The sequence below is a fragment of the Salmo trutta genome, chromosome 23, assembly GCF_901001165.1.
Source record: "Salmo trutta chromosome 23, fSalTru1.1, whole genome shotgun sequence".
NCBI lineage: Eukaryota > Metazoa > Chordata > Actinopteri > Salmoniformes > Salmonidae > Salmo > Salmo trutta.
Window position 1 is genome coordinate 45,465,257 of NC_042979.1, and position 15,167 is coordinate 45,480,423.

Here is a 15,167-nt window from a genome sequence, read left to right on the forward strand (position 1 = left end):
CTAAATGGACTGGCGCATGTAAACTATCTGAAATGACTGGATCATATAAAGAAACTATCCTAAATGACTGGAGCATATAAACTATCCTAAATGACTGGAGCATGTAAACTATCCTAAATTACTGGAGCATATAAACTATCTGAAATGACTGGAGCATATAAACTATCCTAAATGACTGGAGCATGTAAGCTATTTGAAATGACAGGAGCTTGTAAGCTTTCTAAATTGACTGCAGCATATAAACTATCTGAAATGACTGGAGCATGTAAACTATCTGGAATGACTGGATCATGTAAACAAACTATCCTAAATGACTGGAGCACATAAACTATCTGAAATGACTGGAGCATGTAAACTATCCTAAATGACTGGAGCATGTAAACTATCTGAAATGACTAGAGCATGTAAACTATCTGAAATTACTGGAGCATGTAAACTATCTGAAGTGACTGGAGCATGTAAACTATCTGAAATGACTGGAGCACATAAACTATCTGAAATGACTGGAGCATGTAAACTATCTGAAGTGACTGGAGCATGTAAACTATCTGAAATGACTGGAGCATATAAACTATCCTAAATGACTGGAGCATATAAACTATCTGAAATGACTGGAGCATATAAACTATCCTAAATGACTGCAGCATATAAACTATCTGAAATGACTGGAGCATGTAAACTATCCTAAATAACTGGAGCATGTAAACTATCTGAAATGACTGGAGCATGTAAACTATCTGAAATGACTGGAGCATGTAAACTCTCCTAAATAACTGGAGCATGTAAACTATCTGAAATGACTGGAGCATGTAAACTATCTGAAATGACTGGAGCATGTAAACTATCAGAAATGACTGGAGCATATAAACTATCTGCAATGACTGGAGCATGTAAACTATCCCAAATGACTGGATCATATAAACAAACTATCCTAAATGACTGGAGCATATAAACTATCTGAAATGACTGGAGCATGTAAACTATCCCAAATGACTGGAGCATGTAAACTATCTGAAATGACTGGAGCATGTAAACTATCTGAAATGACTGGAGCATGTAAACTATCTGAAATGACTGGAGCATGTAAACTATCTGAAATGACTGGAGCATGTAAACTATCCTAAATGACTGGAGCATGTAAACTATCTGAAATGACTGGAGCATGTAAACTATCTGAAATGACTGGAGCATGTAAACTATCCTAAATGACTGGAGGATGTAAACAATGTGTCCCACTCAGTCCCCTCTAGGGCTGTTACAGTGACCATATTACAGCCACACCGGCGGTCACAAGTCATGAAGGCAGTCAAATTCCATGTGACCGTTTAGTCACGGTAATTATTGTTCTCCAAGCTCTAATGCTGCTGATGGTCATTATTAGCCTACCAAACTTGTTAACTGCCTGGTACTCAGCACACTATTGTCCCTCTAATCACTCTGACATCAATGCAAATCTAATAAAAATCTAATAAAACACTTCATGAGAGCCCAGGAGCTCATGTTGCGGAAGTTTTGATGGCCTCTATTAAAAAGAGGAGGAACCCATCAGCTTTCTATAGGCTAGGCCTACCATTTATCAAATGTCCTAATATTGAGCGTATTGCTTGGCTTTACAACAGGAGTATAGCCTACCTGGATGGCATGAAAATGAACCACAGGAAAATCGTCCTCCGTTCGCTATTTAAGTGCATGACATGACAAGTAGATGACATGTATTTTTTCCCGCTGCCCGTTTCGAGACGGGTGCATGATAATGGTCCATTCTAAATCAAAACAAATTTCACACATACAGTACCAGTCAAAAGTTTGGACAGACCCACTCATTCCAAGGTTTTTCTTTATTTTTAAATTTTTTACATTGTAGAATAATAGTGAAGACATCAAAACTATGAAATAACACATATGGAATCATGTAGTAACCAAAAAAGTGTTAAATCAAAATATATTTTAGATTTTAGATTCTTCAAAGTAGCCACCCTTTGCCTTGATGACAGCTTTGCATACGCTTGGTATTCTGTCAACAAAATAAGTGTGACACCAATCAGGCCCCCGAGGACTGGAGTTGCCCAGGCCTGCCCTAGACCCACTCCAATTCCCATACCGCCCCAACAGATCCACAGATAACGCAATCTCAATCGCATTCCACACTGCCCTTTCCCACCTGGACAAAAGGAACACCTATGTGAGAATGCTATTCATTGACTACAGCTCAGCGTTCAACACCATAGTGCCATCAAAGCTCATCACTAAGCTAAGGACCCTGGGACTAAACACCTCCCTCTGCAACTGCCTTGACCACCACAGTCCTACTCCCACCCCAAGAACCCGAAGACCACCAACTGAAAAGCTGTTAGCTCAGTTCAGTTTCAGCTCAGTTTCAGTTCAGTTTCAGTTCAGTTTCAGTTCAGTTTCAGTTCAGTTTCACCAAAACCATGTGAATGTCATAATGTCTCTGTCAGCATTGTTGGTTAGTATAATCATTGTATGAATGGTGTGGGTACCATGAAGAGGTATGACTGACTTATTTATACAGTCAAAACAGCTTTATGATGAGCGATAGCTTCAAGAAGATGAATTGATGTTTGCAGTGAGTTAGCTTTGTTTTGGACAATATTTAAAATACAAATAAAAATGTAATTGAACCTTTTTTTAACTAGGCAAGTCAGTTAAGAATAAATTGTTATTTACAATGGCGGCCTACACCCAGCCAAACCGAGACGACACTGAGCCAACTGTGCGCCACCCTATTGGACTCCCAATCACGGCCGGATGTGATTCAACCTGGATTGGAACCAGGGACTGTAGTGACGTCTCTTGCACTGAGATGCAGTGTCTTAGACCACTGCTCCACTTGGGAGCCCACTGAGATGCAGTGCCTTAGACCGCTGCTCCACTCGGGAGATAGCCCACTGAGATGCAGTGTCTTAGACCGCTGCTCCACTCGGGAGCCCACTGAGATGCAGTGCCTTAGACCGCTGCTCCACTCGGGAGCCCACTGAGATGCAGTGTCTTAGACCGCTGCTCCACTCGGGAGGGAGCCCACTGAGATGCAGTGTCTTAGACCGCTGCTCCACTCGGGAGGGAGCCCACTGAGATACAGTGCCATAGACCGCTGCTCCACTCAGGAACCCACTGAGATGCAGTGTCTTAGACCGCTGTTCCACTCGGGAGGGAGCCCACTGAGATGCAGTGTCTTAGACCGCTGCTCCACTCGGGAGGGAACCCACTGAGATGCAGTGTCTTAGACCGCTGCTCCACTCGGGAGGGAGCCCACTGAGATGCAGTGTCTTAGACCGCTGCTCCACTCGGGAGGGAGCCCACTGAGATGCAGTGTCTTAGACCGCTGCTCCACTAGGGAGCCCACTGAGATGCAGTGTCTTAGACCGCTGCTCCACTAGGGAGCCCACTGAGATGCAGTGTCTTAGACCGCTGCTCCACTCGGGAGCCCACTGAGATGCAGTGCCTTAGACCGTTGCTCCACTCGGGAGGGAGCCCACTGAGATGCAGTGTCTTAGACCGCTGCTCCACTCAGGAGGGAGCCCACTGAGATGCAGTGTCTTAGACTGCTGCTCCACTCGGGAGTGAGCCCACTGAAATGCAGTGTCTTAGACCGCTGCTCCACTCGGGAGCCCACTGAGATACAGTGCCTTAGACCGCTGCTCCACTCAGGAACCCACTGAGATGCAGTGTCTTAGACCGCTGCTCCGCTTGGGAGGGAGCCCACTGAGATGCAGTGTCTTAGACCGCTGCTCCACTCGGGAGGGAACCCACTGAGATGCAGTGTCTTAGACCGCTGCTCCACTCGGGAGGGAGCTCACTGAGATGCAGTGTCTTAGACCGCTGCTCCACTCGGGAGGGAGCCCACTGAGATGCAGTGTCTTAGACCGCTGCTCCACTCGGGAACCCACTGAGATGCAGTGCCTTAGACCGCTGCTCCACTCGGGAACCCACTGAGATGCAGTGTCTTAGACCGCTGCTCCACTCGGGAGGGAGCCCACTGAGATGCAGTGTCTTAGACCGCTGCTCCACTCGGGAGGGAGCCCACTGAGATGCAGTGTCTTAGACCGCTGCTCCACTCAGGAGGGAGCCCACTGAGATGCAGTGTCTTAGACCGCTGCTCCACTAGGGAGCCCACTGAGATGCAGTGTCTTAGACCACTGCTCCACTCGGGAGGGAGCCCACTGAGATGCAGTGCCTTAGACCGTTGCTCCACTCGGGAGGGAGCCAACTGAGATGCAGTGTCTTAGACCGCTGCTCCACTCAGGAGGGAGCCCACTGAGATGCAGTGTCTTAGACTGCTGCTCCACTCGGGAGTGAGCCCACTGAAATGCAGTGTCTTAGACCGCTGCTCCACTCGGGAGCCCACTGAGATACAGTGCCTTAGACCGCTGCTCCACTCAGGAACCCACTGAGATGCAGTGTCTTAGACCGCTGCTCCGCTTGGGAGGGAGCCCACTGAGATGCAGTGTCTTAGACCGCTGCTCCACTCGGGAGGGAACCCACTGAGATGCAGTGTCTTAGACCGCTGCTCCACTCGGGAGGGAGCTCACTGAGATGCAGTGTCTTAGACCGCTGCTCCACTCGGGAGGGAGCCCACTGAGATGCAGTGTCTTAGACCGCTGCTCCACTCGGGAACCCACTGAGATGCAGTGCCTTAGACCGCTGCTCCACTCGGGAACCCACTGAGATGCAGTGTCTTAGACCGCTGCTCCACTCGGGAGGGAGCCCACTGAGATGCAGTGTCTTAGACCGCTGCTCCACTCGGGAGCCCACTGAGATGCAGTGTCTTAGACCTCTGCTCCACTAGGGAGCCCACTGAGATGCAGTGTCTTAGACCGCTGCTCCACTAGGGAGCCCACTGAGATGCAGTGTCTTAGACCACTGCTCCACTCGGGAGGGAGCCCACTGAGATGCAGTGTCTTAGGCCGCTGCTCCACTCGGGAGCCCACTGAGATGCAGTGCCTTAGACCGCTGCTCCACTAGAGAGGGAGCCCACTGAGATGCAGTGTCTTAGACCGCTGCTCCACTCGGGAGCCCACTGAGATGCAGTGCCTTAGACCGTTGCTCCACTCGGGAGGGAGCCCACTGAGATACAGTGTCTTAGACTGCTGCTCCACTCTGGAGGGAGCCCACTGAGATGCAGTGTCTTAGACCGCTGCTCCACTCGGGAGCCCACTGAGATGCAGTGCCTTAGACCGCTGCTCCACTCAGGAACCCACTGAGATGCAGTGTCTTAGACCGCTGCTCCACTCGGGAGGGAGCCCACTGAGATGCAGTGCCTTAGACCGTTGCTCCACTCGGGAGGGAGCCCACTGAGATGCAGTGTGTTAGACCGCTGCTCCACTCGGGAGGGAGCCCACTGAGATGCAGTGTCTTAGACCGCTGCTCCACTCGGGAGGGAGCCCACTGAGATACAGTGCCATAGACCGCTGCTCCACTCAGGAACCCACTGAGATGCAGTGTCTTAGACCGCTGTTCCACTCGGGAGGGAGCCCACTGAGATGCAGTGTCTTAGACCGCTGCTCCACTCGGGAGGGAACCCACTGAGATGCAGTGTCTTAGACCGCTGCTCCACTCGGGAGGGAGCCCACTGAGATGCAGTGTCTTAGACCGCTGCTCCACTCGGGAGGGAGCCCACTGAGATGCAGTGTCTTAGACCGCTGCTCCACTAGGGAGCCCACTGAGATGCAGTGTCTTAGACCGCTGCTCCACTAGGGAGCCCACTGAGATGCAGTGTCTTAGACCGCTGCTCCACTCGGGAGCCCACTGAGATGCAGTGCCTTAGACCGTTGCTCCACTCGGGAGGGAGCCCACTGAGATGCAGTGTCTTAGACCGCTGCTCCACTCAGGAGGGAGCCCACTGAGATGCAGTGTCTTAGACTGCTGCTCCACTCGGGAGTGAGCCCACTGAAATGCAGTGTCTTAGACCGCTGCTCCACTCGGGAGCCCACTGAGATACAGTGCCTTAGACCGCTGCTCCACTCAGGAACCCACTGAGATGCAGTGTCTTAGACCGCTGCTCCGCTTGGGAGGGAGCCCACTGAGATGCAGTGTCTTAGACCGCTGCTCCACTCGGGAGGGAACCCACTGAGATGCAGTGTCTTAGACCGCTGCTCCACTCGGGAGGGAGCTCACTGAGATGCAGTGTCTTAGACCGCTGCTCCACTCGGGAGGGAGCCCACTGAGATGCAGTGTCTTAGACCGCTGCTCCACTCGGGAACCCACTGAGATGCAGTGCCTTAGACCGCTGCTCCACTCGGGAACCCACTGAGATGCAGTGTCTTAGACCGCTGCTCCACTCGGGAGGGAGCCCACTGAGATGCAGTGTCTTAGACCGCTGCTCCACTCGGGAGCCCACTGAGATGCAGTGTCTTAGACCTCTGCTCCACTAGGGAGCCCACTGAGATGCAGTGTCTTAGACCACTGCTCCACTCGGGAGGGAGCCCACTGAGATGCAGTGCCTTAGACCGTTGCTCCACTCGGGAGGGAGCCCACTGAGATGCAGTGTCTTAGACCGCTGCTCCACTCAGGAGGGAGCCCACTGAGATGCAGTGTCTTAGACTGCTGCTCCACTCGGGAGTGAGCCCACTGAAATGCAGTGTCTTAGACCGCTGCTCCACTCGGGAGCCCACTGAGATACAGTGCCTTAGACCGCTGCTCCACTCAGGAACCCACTGAGATGCAGTGTCTTAGACCGCTGCTCCGCTTGGGAGGGAGCCCACTGAGATGCAGTGTCTTAGACCGCTGCTCCACTCGGGAGGGAGCTCACTGAGATGCAGTGTCTTAGACCGCTGCTCCACTCGGGAGGGAGCCCACTGAGATGCAGTGTCTTAGACCGCTGCTCCACTCGGGAACCCACTGAGATGCAGTGCCTTAGACCGCTGCTCCACTCGGGAACCCACTGAGATGCAGTGTCTTAGACCGCTGCTCCACTCGGGAGGGAGCCCACTGAGATGCAGTGTCTTAGACCGCTGCTCCACTCGGGAGCCCACTGAGATGCAGTGTCTTAGACCTCTGCTCCACTAGGGAGCCCACTGAGATGCAGTGTCTTAGACCGCTGCTCCACTAGGGAGCCCACTGAGATGCAGTGTCTTAGACCACTGCTCCACTCGGGAGGGAGCCCACTGAGATGCAGTGTCTTAGGCCGCTGCTCCACTCGGGAGCCCACTGAGATGCAGTGCCTTAGACCGCTGCTCCACTAGAGAGGGAGCCCACTGAGATGCAGTGTCTTAGACCGCTGCTCCACTCGGGAGCCCACTGAGATGCAGTGCCTTAGACCGTTGCTCCACTCGGGAGGGAGCCCACTGAGATACAGTGTCTTAGACTGCTGCTCCACTCAGGAGGGAGCCCACTGAGATGCAGTGTCTTAGACCGCTGCTCCACTCAGGAGGGAGCCCACTGAGATGCAGTGTCTTAGACCGCTGCTCCACTCGGGAGCCCACTGAGATGCAGTGCCTTAGACCGCTGCTCCACTCAGGAACCCACTGAGATGCAGTGTCTTAGACCGCTGCTCCACTCGGGAGGGAGCCCACTGAGATGCAGTGTCTTAGACCGCTGCTCCACTCGGGAGGGAACCCACTGAGATGCAGTGTCTTAGACCGCTGCTCCACTCGGGAGGGAGCTCACTGAGATGCAGTGTCTTAGACCGCTGCTCCACTCGGGAGGGAGCCCACTGAGATGCAGTGTCTTAGACCGCTGCTCCACTTGGGAACCCACTGAGATGCAGTGCCTTAGACCGCTGCTCCACTCGGGAACCCACTGAGATGCAGTGTCTTAGACCGCTGCTCCACTCGGGAGGGAGCCCACTGAGATGCAGTGTCTTAGACCGCTGCTCCACTCGGGAGCCCACTGAGATGCAGTGTCTTAGACCGCTGCTCCACTAGGGAGCCCACTGAGATGCAGTGTCTTAGACCACTGCTCCACTCGGGAGGGAGCCCACTGAGATGCCGTGTCTTAGACCGCTGCTCCACTCGGGAGGGAGCCCACTGAGATGCAGTGTCTTAGACCGCTGCTCCACTCGGGAGGGAGCCCACTGAAATGCAGTGTCTTAGACCTCTGCTCCACTAGGGAGCCCACTGAGATGCAGTGTCTTAGACCGCTGCTCCACTAGGGAGCCCACTGAGATGCAGTGTCTTAGACCACTGTTCCACTCGGAGGGGAGCCCACTGAGATGCACTGTCTTAAGCCGCTGCTCCACTCGGGAGCCCACTGAGATGCAGTGTCTTAGACCGCTGCTCCACTCGGGAGGGAGCCCACTGAGATGCAGTGTCTTAGACCGCTGCTCCACTCGGGAGGGAGCCCACTGAGATGCAGTGCCTTAGACCGCTGCTCCACTAGGGAACCCACTGAGATGCAGTGTCTTAGACCGCTGCTCCACTAGGGAGCCCACTGAGATGCAGTGTCTTAGACCACTGCTCCACTCGGGAGGGAGCCCACTGAGATGCAGTGTCTTAGGCCGCTGCTCCACTCGGGAGCACACTGAGATGCAGTGTCTTAGACCGCTGCTCCACTCGGGAGGGAGCCCACTGAGATGCAGTGCCTTAGACCTCTGCTCCACTCGGGAGGGAGCCAACTGAGATGCAGTGTCTTAGACCGCTGCTCCACTAGAGAGGGAGCCCACTGAGATGCAGTGTCTTAGACCGCTGCTCCACTCGGGAGGGAGCCAACTGAGATGCAGTGTCTTAGACCGCTGCTCCACTCGGGAGCCCACTGAGATGCAGTGTCTTAGACCGCTGCTCCACTCGGGAGGGAGCCCACTGAGATGCAGTGTCTTAGACCGCTGCTCCACTCGGGAGGGAGCCCACTGAGATGCAGTGTCTTAGACCGCTGCTCCACTCGGGAGGGAGCCAACTGAGATGCAGTGCCTTAGACCGCTGCTCCACTCGGGAGGGAGCCAACTGAGATGCAGTGTCTTAGACCGCTGCTCCACTCGGGAGCCTACTGAGATGCAGTGTCTTAGACCGCTGCTCCACTAGGGAGCCCACTGAGATGCAGTGTCTTAGACCACTGCTCCACTCGGGAGGGAGCCCACTGAGATGCCGTGTCTTAGACCGCTGCTCCACTCGGGAGGGAGCCCACTGAGATGCAGTGTCTTAGACCGCTGCTCCACTCGGGAGGGAGCCCACTGAGATGCAGTGTCTTAGACCGCTGCTCCACTAGGGAGCCCACTGAGATGCAGTGCCTTAGACCGCTGCTCCACTAGGGAACCCACTGAGATGCAGTGTCTTAGACCGCTGCTCCACTAGGGAGCCCACTGAGATGCAGTGTCTTAGACCACTGCTCCACTCGGGAGGGAGCCCACTGAGATGCAGTGTCTTAGGCCGCTGCTCCACTCTGGAGCACACTGAGATGCAGTGTCTTAGACCGCTGCTCCACTCGGGAGGGAGCCCACTGAGATGCAGTGCCTTAGACCGCTGCTCCACTCGGGAGGGAGCCAACTGAGATGCAGTGTCTTAGACCGCTGCTCCACTAGAGAGGGAGCCCACTGAGATGCAGTGTCTTAGACCGCTGCTCCACTCGGGAGGGAGCCAACTGAGATGCAGTGTCTTAGACCGCTGCTCCACTCGGGAGCCCACTGAGATGCAGTGTCTTAGACCGCTGCTCCACTCGGGAGGGAGCCCACTGAGATGCAGTGTCTTAGACCGCTGCTCCACTCGGGAGGGAGCCCACTGAGATGCAGTGTCTTAGACCGCTGCTCCACTCGGGAGGGAGCCAACTGAGATGCAGTGTCTTAGACCGCTGCTCCACTCGGGAGCCCACATGAGGAGTTCCTCTTGTAGGAGGATATGAGGGAGATAGGGATAGATCTATAGGTCCAAACAGAGAGTTGTAGCTCTGAAGTCAGGTGTTAGGTTAGTTTAGCCTTAGATCAATGAAGACCTTCATGCTGTAACTGTACTAAACTCAGACTCCTCTCTTTCTCGTGTGTGTGTGTGTGTGTGTGTGTGTGTGTGTGTGTGTGTGTGTGTGTGTGTGTGTGTGTGTGTGTGTGTGTGTGTGTGTGTGTGTGTGTGTGTGTGTGTGTGTGTGGAGTGATCTGGTATCAGTATCCTAGATGTTCGTTATTCTGCCATGTCCTTCTCAAAGCCTACATCTGCTCGAGGGGCTCCTCTACTGATTTCTGTCATCTGAAACAGAACTGTATTCTTCTCTCCTCTTCAATCCAGGTTGAGGGAGGTGGGAAGGCGGACCTGTTGGAACACCCCCTGTTGCCAGGTGACCAGGTGGTTGTCATTAACGACGTGGAGCTCAGTGGATTCAGGCAGGAAGCCATCTCATTGGTCAAAGGATCCTACAAGACTCTTCGACTCACTGTTCGTAGGTATGTGAACTAAAAACCCATCATCCAATCACTTGCTCTCTCTCTCTCTCTCTCTCTCTCTCTCTCTCTCTCTCTCTCTCTCTCTCTCTCTCTCACCGTAGCCACTATCAAACTGCCGATTCAGATTTCATGTTTTTGGTGGTCTTGTTTTTATCCTGCAAATCACACCAGGTGGAGAGGTGTTGGTTTGGTCACACCAGGTGGAGAGGTGTTGGTTTGGTCACACCAGGTGGATAGGTGTTGGTTTGGTCACACCAGGTATAGAGGTGTTGGTTTGGTCACACCAGGTAGAGAGGTGTTGGTTTGGTCACACCAGGTGGAGAGGTGTTGGTTTGGTCACACCAGGTGGAGAGGTGTTGGTTTGGTCACACCAGGTGGAGAGGTGTTGGTTTGGTCACACCAGGTGGAGAGGTGTTGGTTTGGTCACACCAGGTGGAGAGGTGTTGGTTTGGTCACACCAGGTGGAGAGGTGTTGGTTTGGTCACACCAGGTGGAGAGGTGTTGGTTTGGTCACACCAGGTGAAGAGGTGTTGGTTTGGTCGCACCAGGTGGAGAGGTGTTGGTTTGGTCTGTTGTCTATAGTGACCTCACCCTCCTCACCCTCCTCACCGTCCTCACCCTCCCCACCCTCCTCACCCTCCTCACCCTCCCCACCCTCCTCACCCTCCCCACCCTCCTCACCCTCCTCACCCTCCCCACCCTCCTCACCCTCCTCACCCTCCTGACCCTCCTCACCCTCCCCACCCTCCCCACCCTCCTCATCCTCCTCACCCTCCTCATCCTCCTCACCCTCCTCACCCTCCTCATCCTCCTCACCCTCCTCACCCTCCTCATCCTCCTCCCCCTCCTCCCCCTCCTCACCCTCCTCATCCTCCTCACCCTCCTCACCCTCCTCATCCTCCTCACCCTCCCCACCCTCCTCACCCTCCTCACCCTCCTCATCCTCCTCACCCTCTCCAGTCTGATGTCTATAGTCACCATGATTCAGAACTCACAGATAATAATAGTATAATAATAGGCCAGGCAGTGCTGGGTTCCAGTGTGTGTGTGTGTGTGTGTGTGTGTGTGTGTGTGTGGGGGGGTGAATATAGTACTTCCTGCTGGACACGCTGTGGAGCGGAGGGTGAATATAGTACTTCCTGCTGGACACGCTGTGGAGCGGAGGGTCAATATAGTACTTCCTGCTGGACACGCTGTGGAGCGGAGGGTGAATATAGTACTTCCTGCTGGACACGCTGTGGAGCGGAGGGTGAATATAGTACTTCCTGCTGGACACGCTGTGGAGCGGAGGGTCAATATAGTACTTCCTGCTGGACACGCTGTGGAGCGGAGGGTGAATATAGTACTTCCTGCTGGACACGCTGTGGAGCGGAGGGTGAATATAGTACTTCCTGCTGGACACGCTGTGGAGCGGAGGGTGAATATAGTACTTCCTGCTGGATATGCTTCTGTACCCACCTGACTGGGCCAAGTCAACCAGCATTAAGCCTTTCCTGCCTAACGAGCTTCAGAATAAGCCATAAATATAGGCAGCACACACTTCCTGGTTCACATGCAGACACACCCACACAACACTTACACCTCACACTGACGCTTTTATTGAGACTGAATGAGCTGTGTGTTAATATGTACAGTATATCTACCCACTACTGAATGAGCTGTGTGTTAATATGTACAGTATATCTACCCACTACTGAATGAGCTGTGTTACTCTATACAGTATATCTACCCACTACTGAATGAGCTGTGTTACTCTATACAGTATATCTACCCACTACTGAATGAGCTGTGTTACTCTGTACAGTATATCTACCCACTACTGAATGAGCTGTGTGTTACTCTATACAGTATATCTACCCACTACTGAATGAGCTGTGTGTTACTCTATACAGTATATCTACCCACTACTGAATGAGCTGTGTGTTAATATGTACAATACTCTTTCATCCATATTCACAGTAGTAGAGGATCAAGGATTTAGGTTTGTTAAGGAAGCTATTTCTTAACATGCTAATGCTAACGAAAAGCTGCGTGGAGTTTCAGCCAGGCAGTAATGTACTGCACTGTGTTTCCCCTAGGGGGAACACTCTATAGGAGTTCTCAGAGTGTGTTGTTTGAGAGACAGAGAGAGAGAGAGAGAATAACCCTGGATGTTGTTAGAGAGAGAGAGAATAACCCTGGATGTTGTTAGAGAGAGAGAGAGAGAATAACCCTGGATGTTGTTAGAGAGAGAGAGAATAACCCTGGATGTTGTTAGAGAGAGAGAGAATAACCCTGGATGTTGTTAGAGAGAGAGAGAATAACCCTGGATGTTGTTAGAGAGAGAGAGAATAACCCTGGATGTTGTTAGAGAGAGAGAGAGAGAATAACCCTGGATGTTGTTAGAGAGAGAGAGAATAACCCTGGATGTTGTTAGAGAGAGAGAGAATAACCCTGGATGTTGTTAGAGAGAGAGAGAATAACCCTGGATGTTGTTAGAGAGAGAGAGAGAGAATAACCCTGGATGTTGTTAGAGAGAGAGAGAGAATAACCCTGTATGTTGTTAGAGAGAGAGAGAATAACCCTGTATGTTGTTAGAGAGAGAGAGAATAACCCTGGATGTTGTTAGAGAGAGAGAGAGAGAGAATAACCCTGTATGTTGTTAGAGAGAGAGAGAGAATAACCCTGGATGTTGTTAGAGAGAGAGAGAGAATAACCCTGGATGTTGTTAGATAGAGAGAGAATAACCCTGTATGTTGTTAGAGAGAGAGAGAGAATAACCCTGGATGTTGTTAGAGAGAGAGAGAATAACCCTGGATGTTGTTAGATAGAGAGAGAATAACCCTGGATGTTGTTAGAGAGAGAGAGAATAACCCTGGATGTTGTTAGAGAGAGAGAGAATAACCCTGGATGTTGTTAGAGAGAGAGAGAATAACCCTGGATGTTGTTAGAGAGAGAGAATAACCCTGGATGTTGTTAGAGAGAGAGAGAATAACCCTGTATGTTATTAGAGAGAGAGAGAATAACCCTGGATGTTGTTAGAGAGAGAGAGAGAATAACCCTGGATGTTGTTAGAGAGAGAGAGAGAGCCTGGAGAGAAGAGAGAGGGAGAGAGAGAGAGCCTGGGGAGAAGAGAGAGGGAGAGAGAGTGAGCCTGGAGAGAAGAGAGAGGGAGAGAGAGAGCCTGGAGAGAAGAGAGAGGGAGAGAGAGAGAGCCTGGAGAGAAGAGAGAGGGAGAGAGAGAGAGCCTGGAGAGAAGAGAGAGGGAGAGAGAGAGAGCCTGGAGAGAAGAGAGAGGGAGAGAGAGAGCCTGGAGAGAAGAGAGAGGGAGAGAGAGAGAGCCTGGGGAGAAGAGAGAGGGAGAGAGTGAGAGCCTGGAGAGAAGAGAGAGGGAGAGAGAGAGAGCCTGGGGAGAAGAGAGAGGGAGAGAGAGAGAGCCTGGAGAGAGAGAGAGCCTGGAGAGAAGAGAGGGAGAGAGAGATAGAGAGAGTGAGAGCCTGGAGAGAAGAGAGAAGGAGAGAGAGAGAGCCTGGAGAGAAGAGAGAGGGAGAGAGAGAGAGCCTGGAGAGAGAGAGAGCCTGGAGAGAAGAGAGGGAGAGAGAGAGAGCCTGGAGAGAAGAGAGGGAGAGAGAGAGCCTGGAGAGAAGAGAGGGAGAGAGAGAGAGAGCCTGGAGAGAGAGAGAGCCTGGAGAGAAGAGAGAGGGAGAGAGAGAGAGCCTGGAGAGAAGAGAGAGGGAGAGAGAGAGAGCCTGGAGAGAGAGAGAGGGAGAGAGAGAGAGCCTGGAGAGAAGAGAGAGGGAGAGAGAGAGAGCCTGGAGAGAAGAGAGGGAGAGAGAGAGCCTGGAGAGAAGAGCGAGCACATCGCTACAACACTGTATATAGACATAATATTATCTTGGAACTTCTGTGAGTGTAATGTTTACTGTTCGTTTTTATTGTTGATTTCACTTTTGTTTATTATCTACTTCACTTGCTTTGGCAATGTTAACATATGTTTCCTATGCCAATAAAGCCCTTCAATTGAATTGAATTGAGAGCCTGGAGAGAAGAGAGGGAAAGGGAGAGAGAGAGCGATATGGGAACTGAAGATGGTGAATCTGTGTTTACCAGCCTCAGGCAGCTTTAAGGCACATGCTATGACCTCACTCTGACCGGCTAGCTAGGGTCTGTCCAGCCAGTCAGCAAGTCAGTCAGCAAGTCAGTCAGCAAGTCAGCCAGCAAGTCAGTCAGCAAGTCAGTCAGCAAGTCAGTCAGCAAGTCAGTCAGCAAGTCAGTCAGCAAGTCAGCCAGCAAGTCAGTCAGCAAGTCAGTCAGCAAGTCAGTCAGCAAGTCAGCCAGCAAGTCAGTCAGCAAGTCAGTCAGCAAGTCAGTGTGTCTCGTCCTGTCTAAACGGGGAGTGGGAACGACAAAGGCCAGGCAACCAAAGCATTCCAGACACTCTGCCACCACTGCACACAGGGAATAGGGTGCCATATAGGGAATAGGGTGCCATTTAGGGAATAGGGTGCCATTTCAGGCTGGATAGTCTGTCCCCATTGTCCCTGGCCCTGACTGAATGGATAGTCTGTCCCCATTGTCCCTGGCCCTGACTGAATGGATAGTCTGTCCCCATTGTCCCTGGCCCTGACTGAATGGATAGTCTGTCCCCATTGTCCCTGGCCCTGACTGAATGGATAGTCTGTCCCCATTGTCCCTGGCCCTGACTGAATGGATAGTCTGTCCCCATAGTCCCTGGCCCTGACTGAATGGATAGTCTGTCCCCATTGTCCCTGGCCCTGACTGAATGGATAGTCTGTCCCCATTGTCCCTGGCCCTGACTGAATGGATAGTCTGTCCCCATTGTCCCTGGCCCTGACTGAATGGATAG

The 15,167-nt window shown here is 52.3% G+C and overlaps 1 protein-coding gene across 1 annotated transcript in view; it reads left to right on the forward strand.

The window, feature by feature from the left end:
- LOC115159829 (protein Shroom2-like) overlaps window positions 1–15,167 on the forward strand; it is a 92,698-nt gene that overhangs the window by 20,235 nt on the left and 57,296 nt on the right. The window contains exon 2 of the mRNA XM_029709883.1: window positions 10,167–10,321. Coding sequence (XP_029565743.1) covers window positions 10,167–10,321 — 155 coding nt within the window. The remainder of the gene's footprint in view (window positions 1–10,166; window positions 10,322–15,167) is intronic.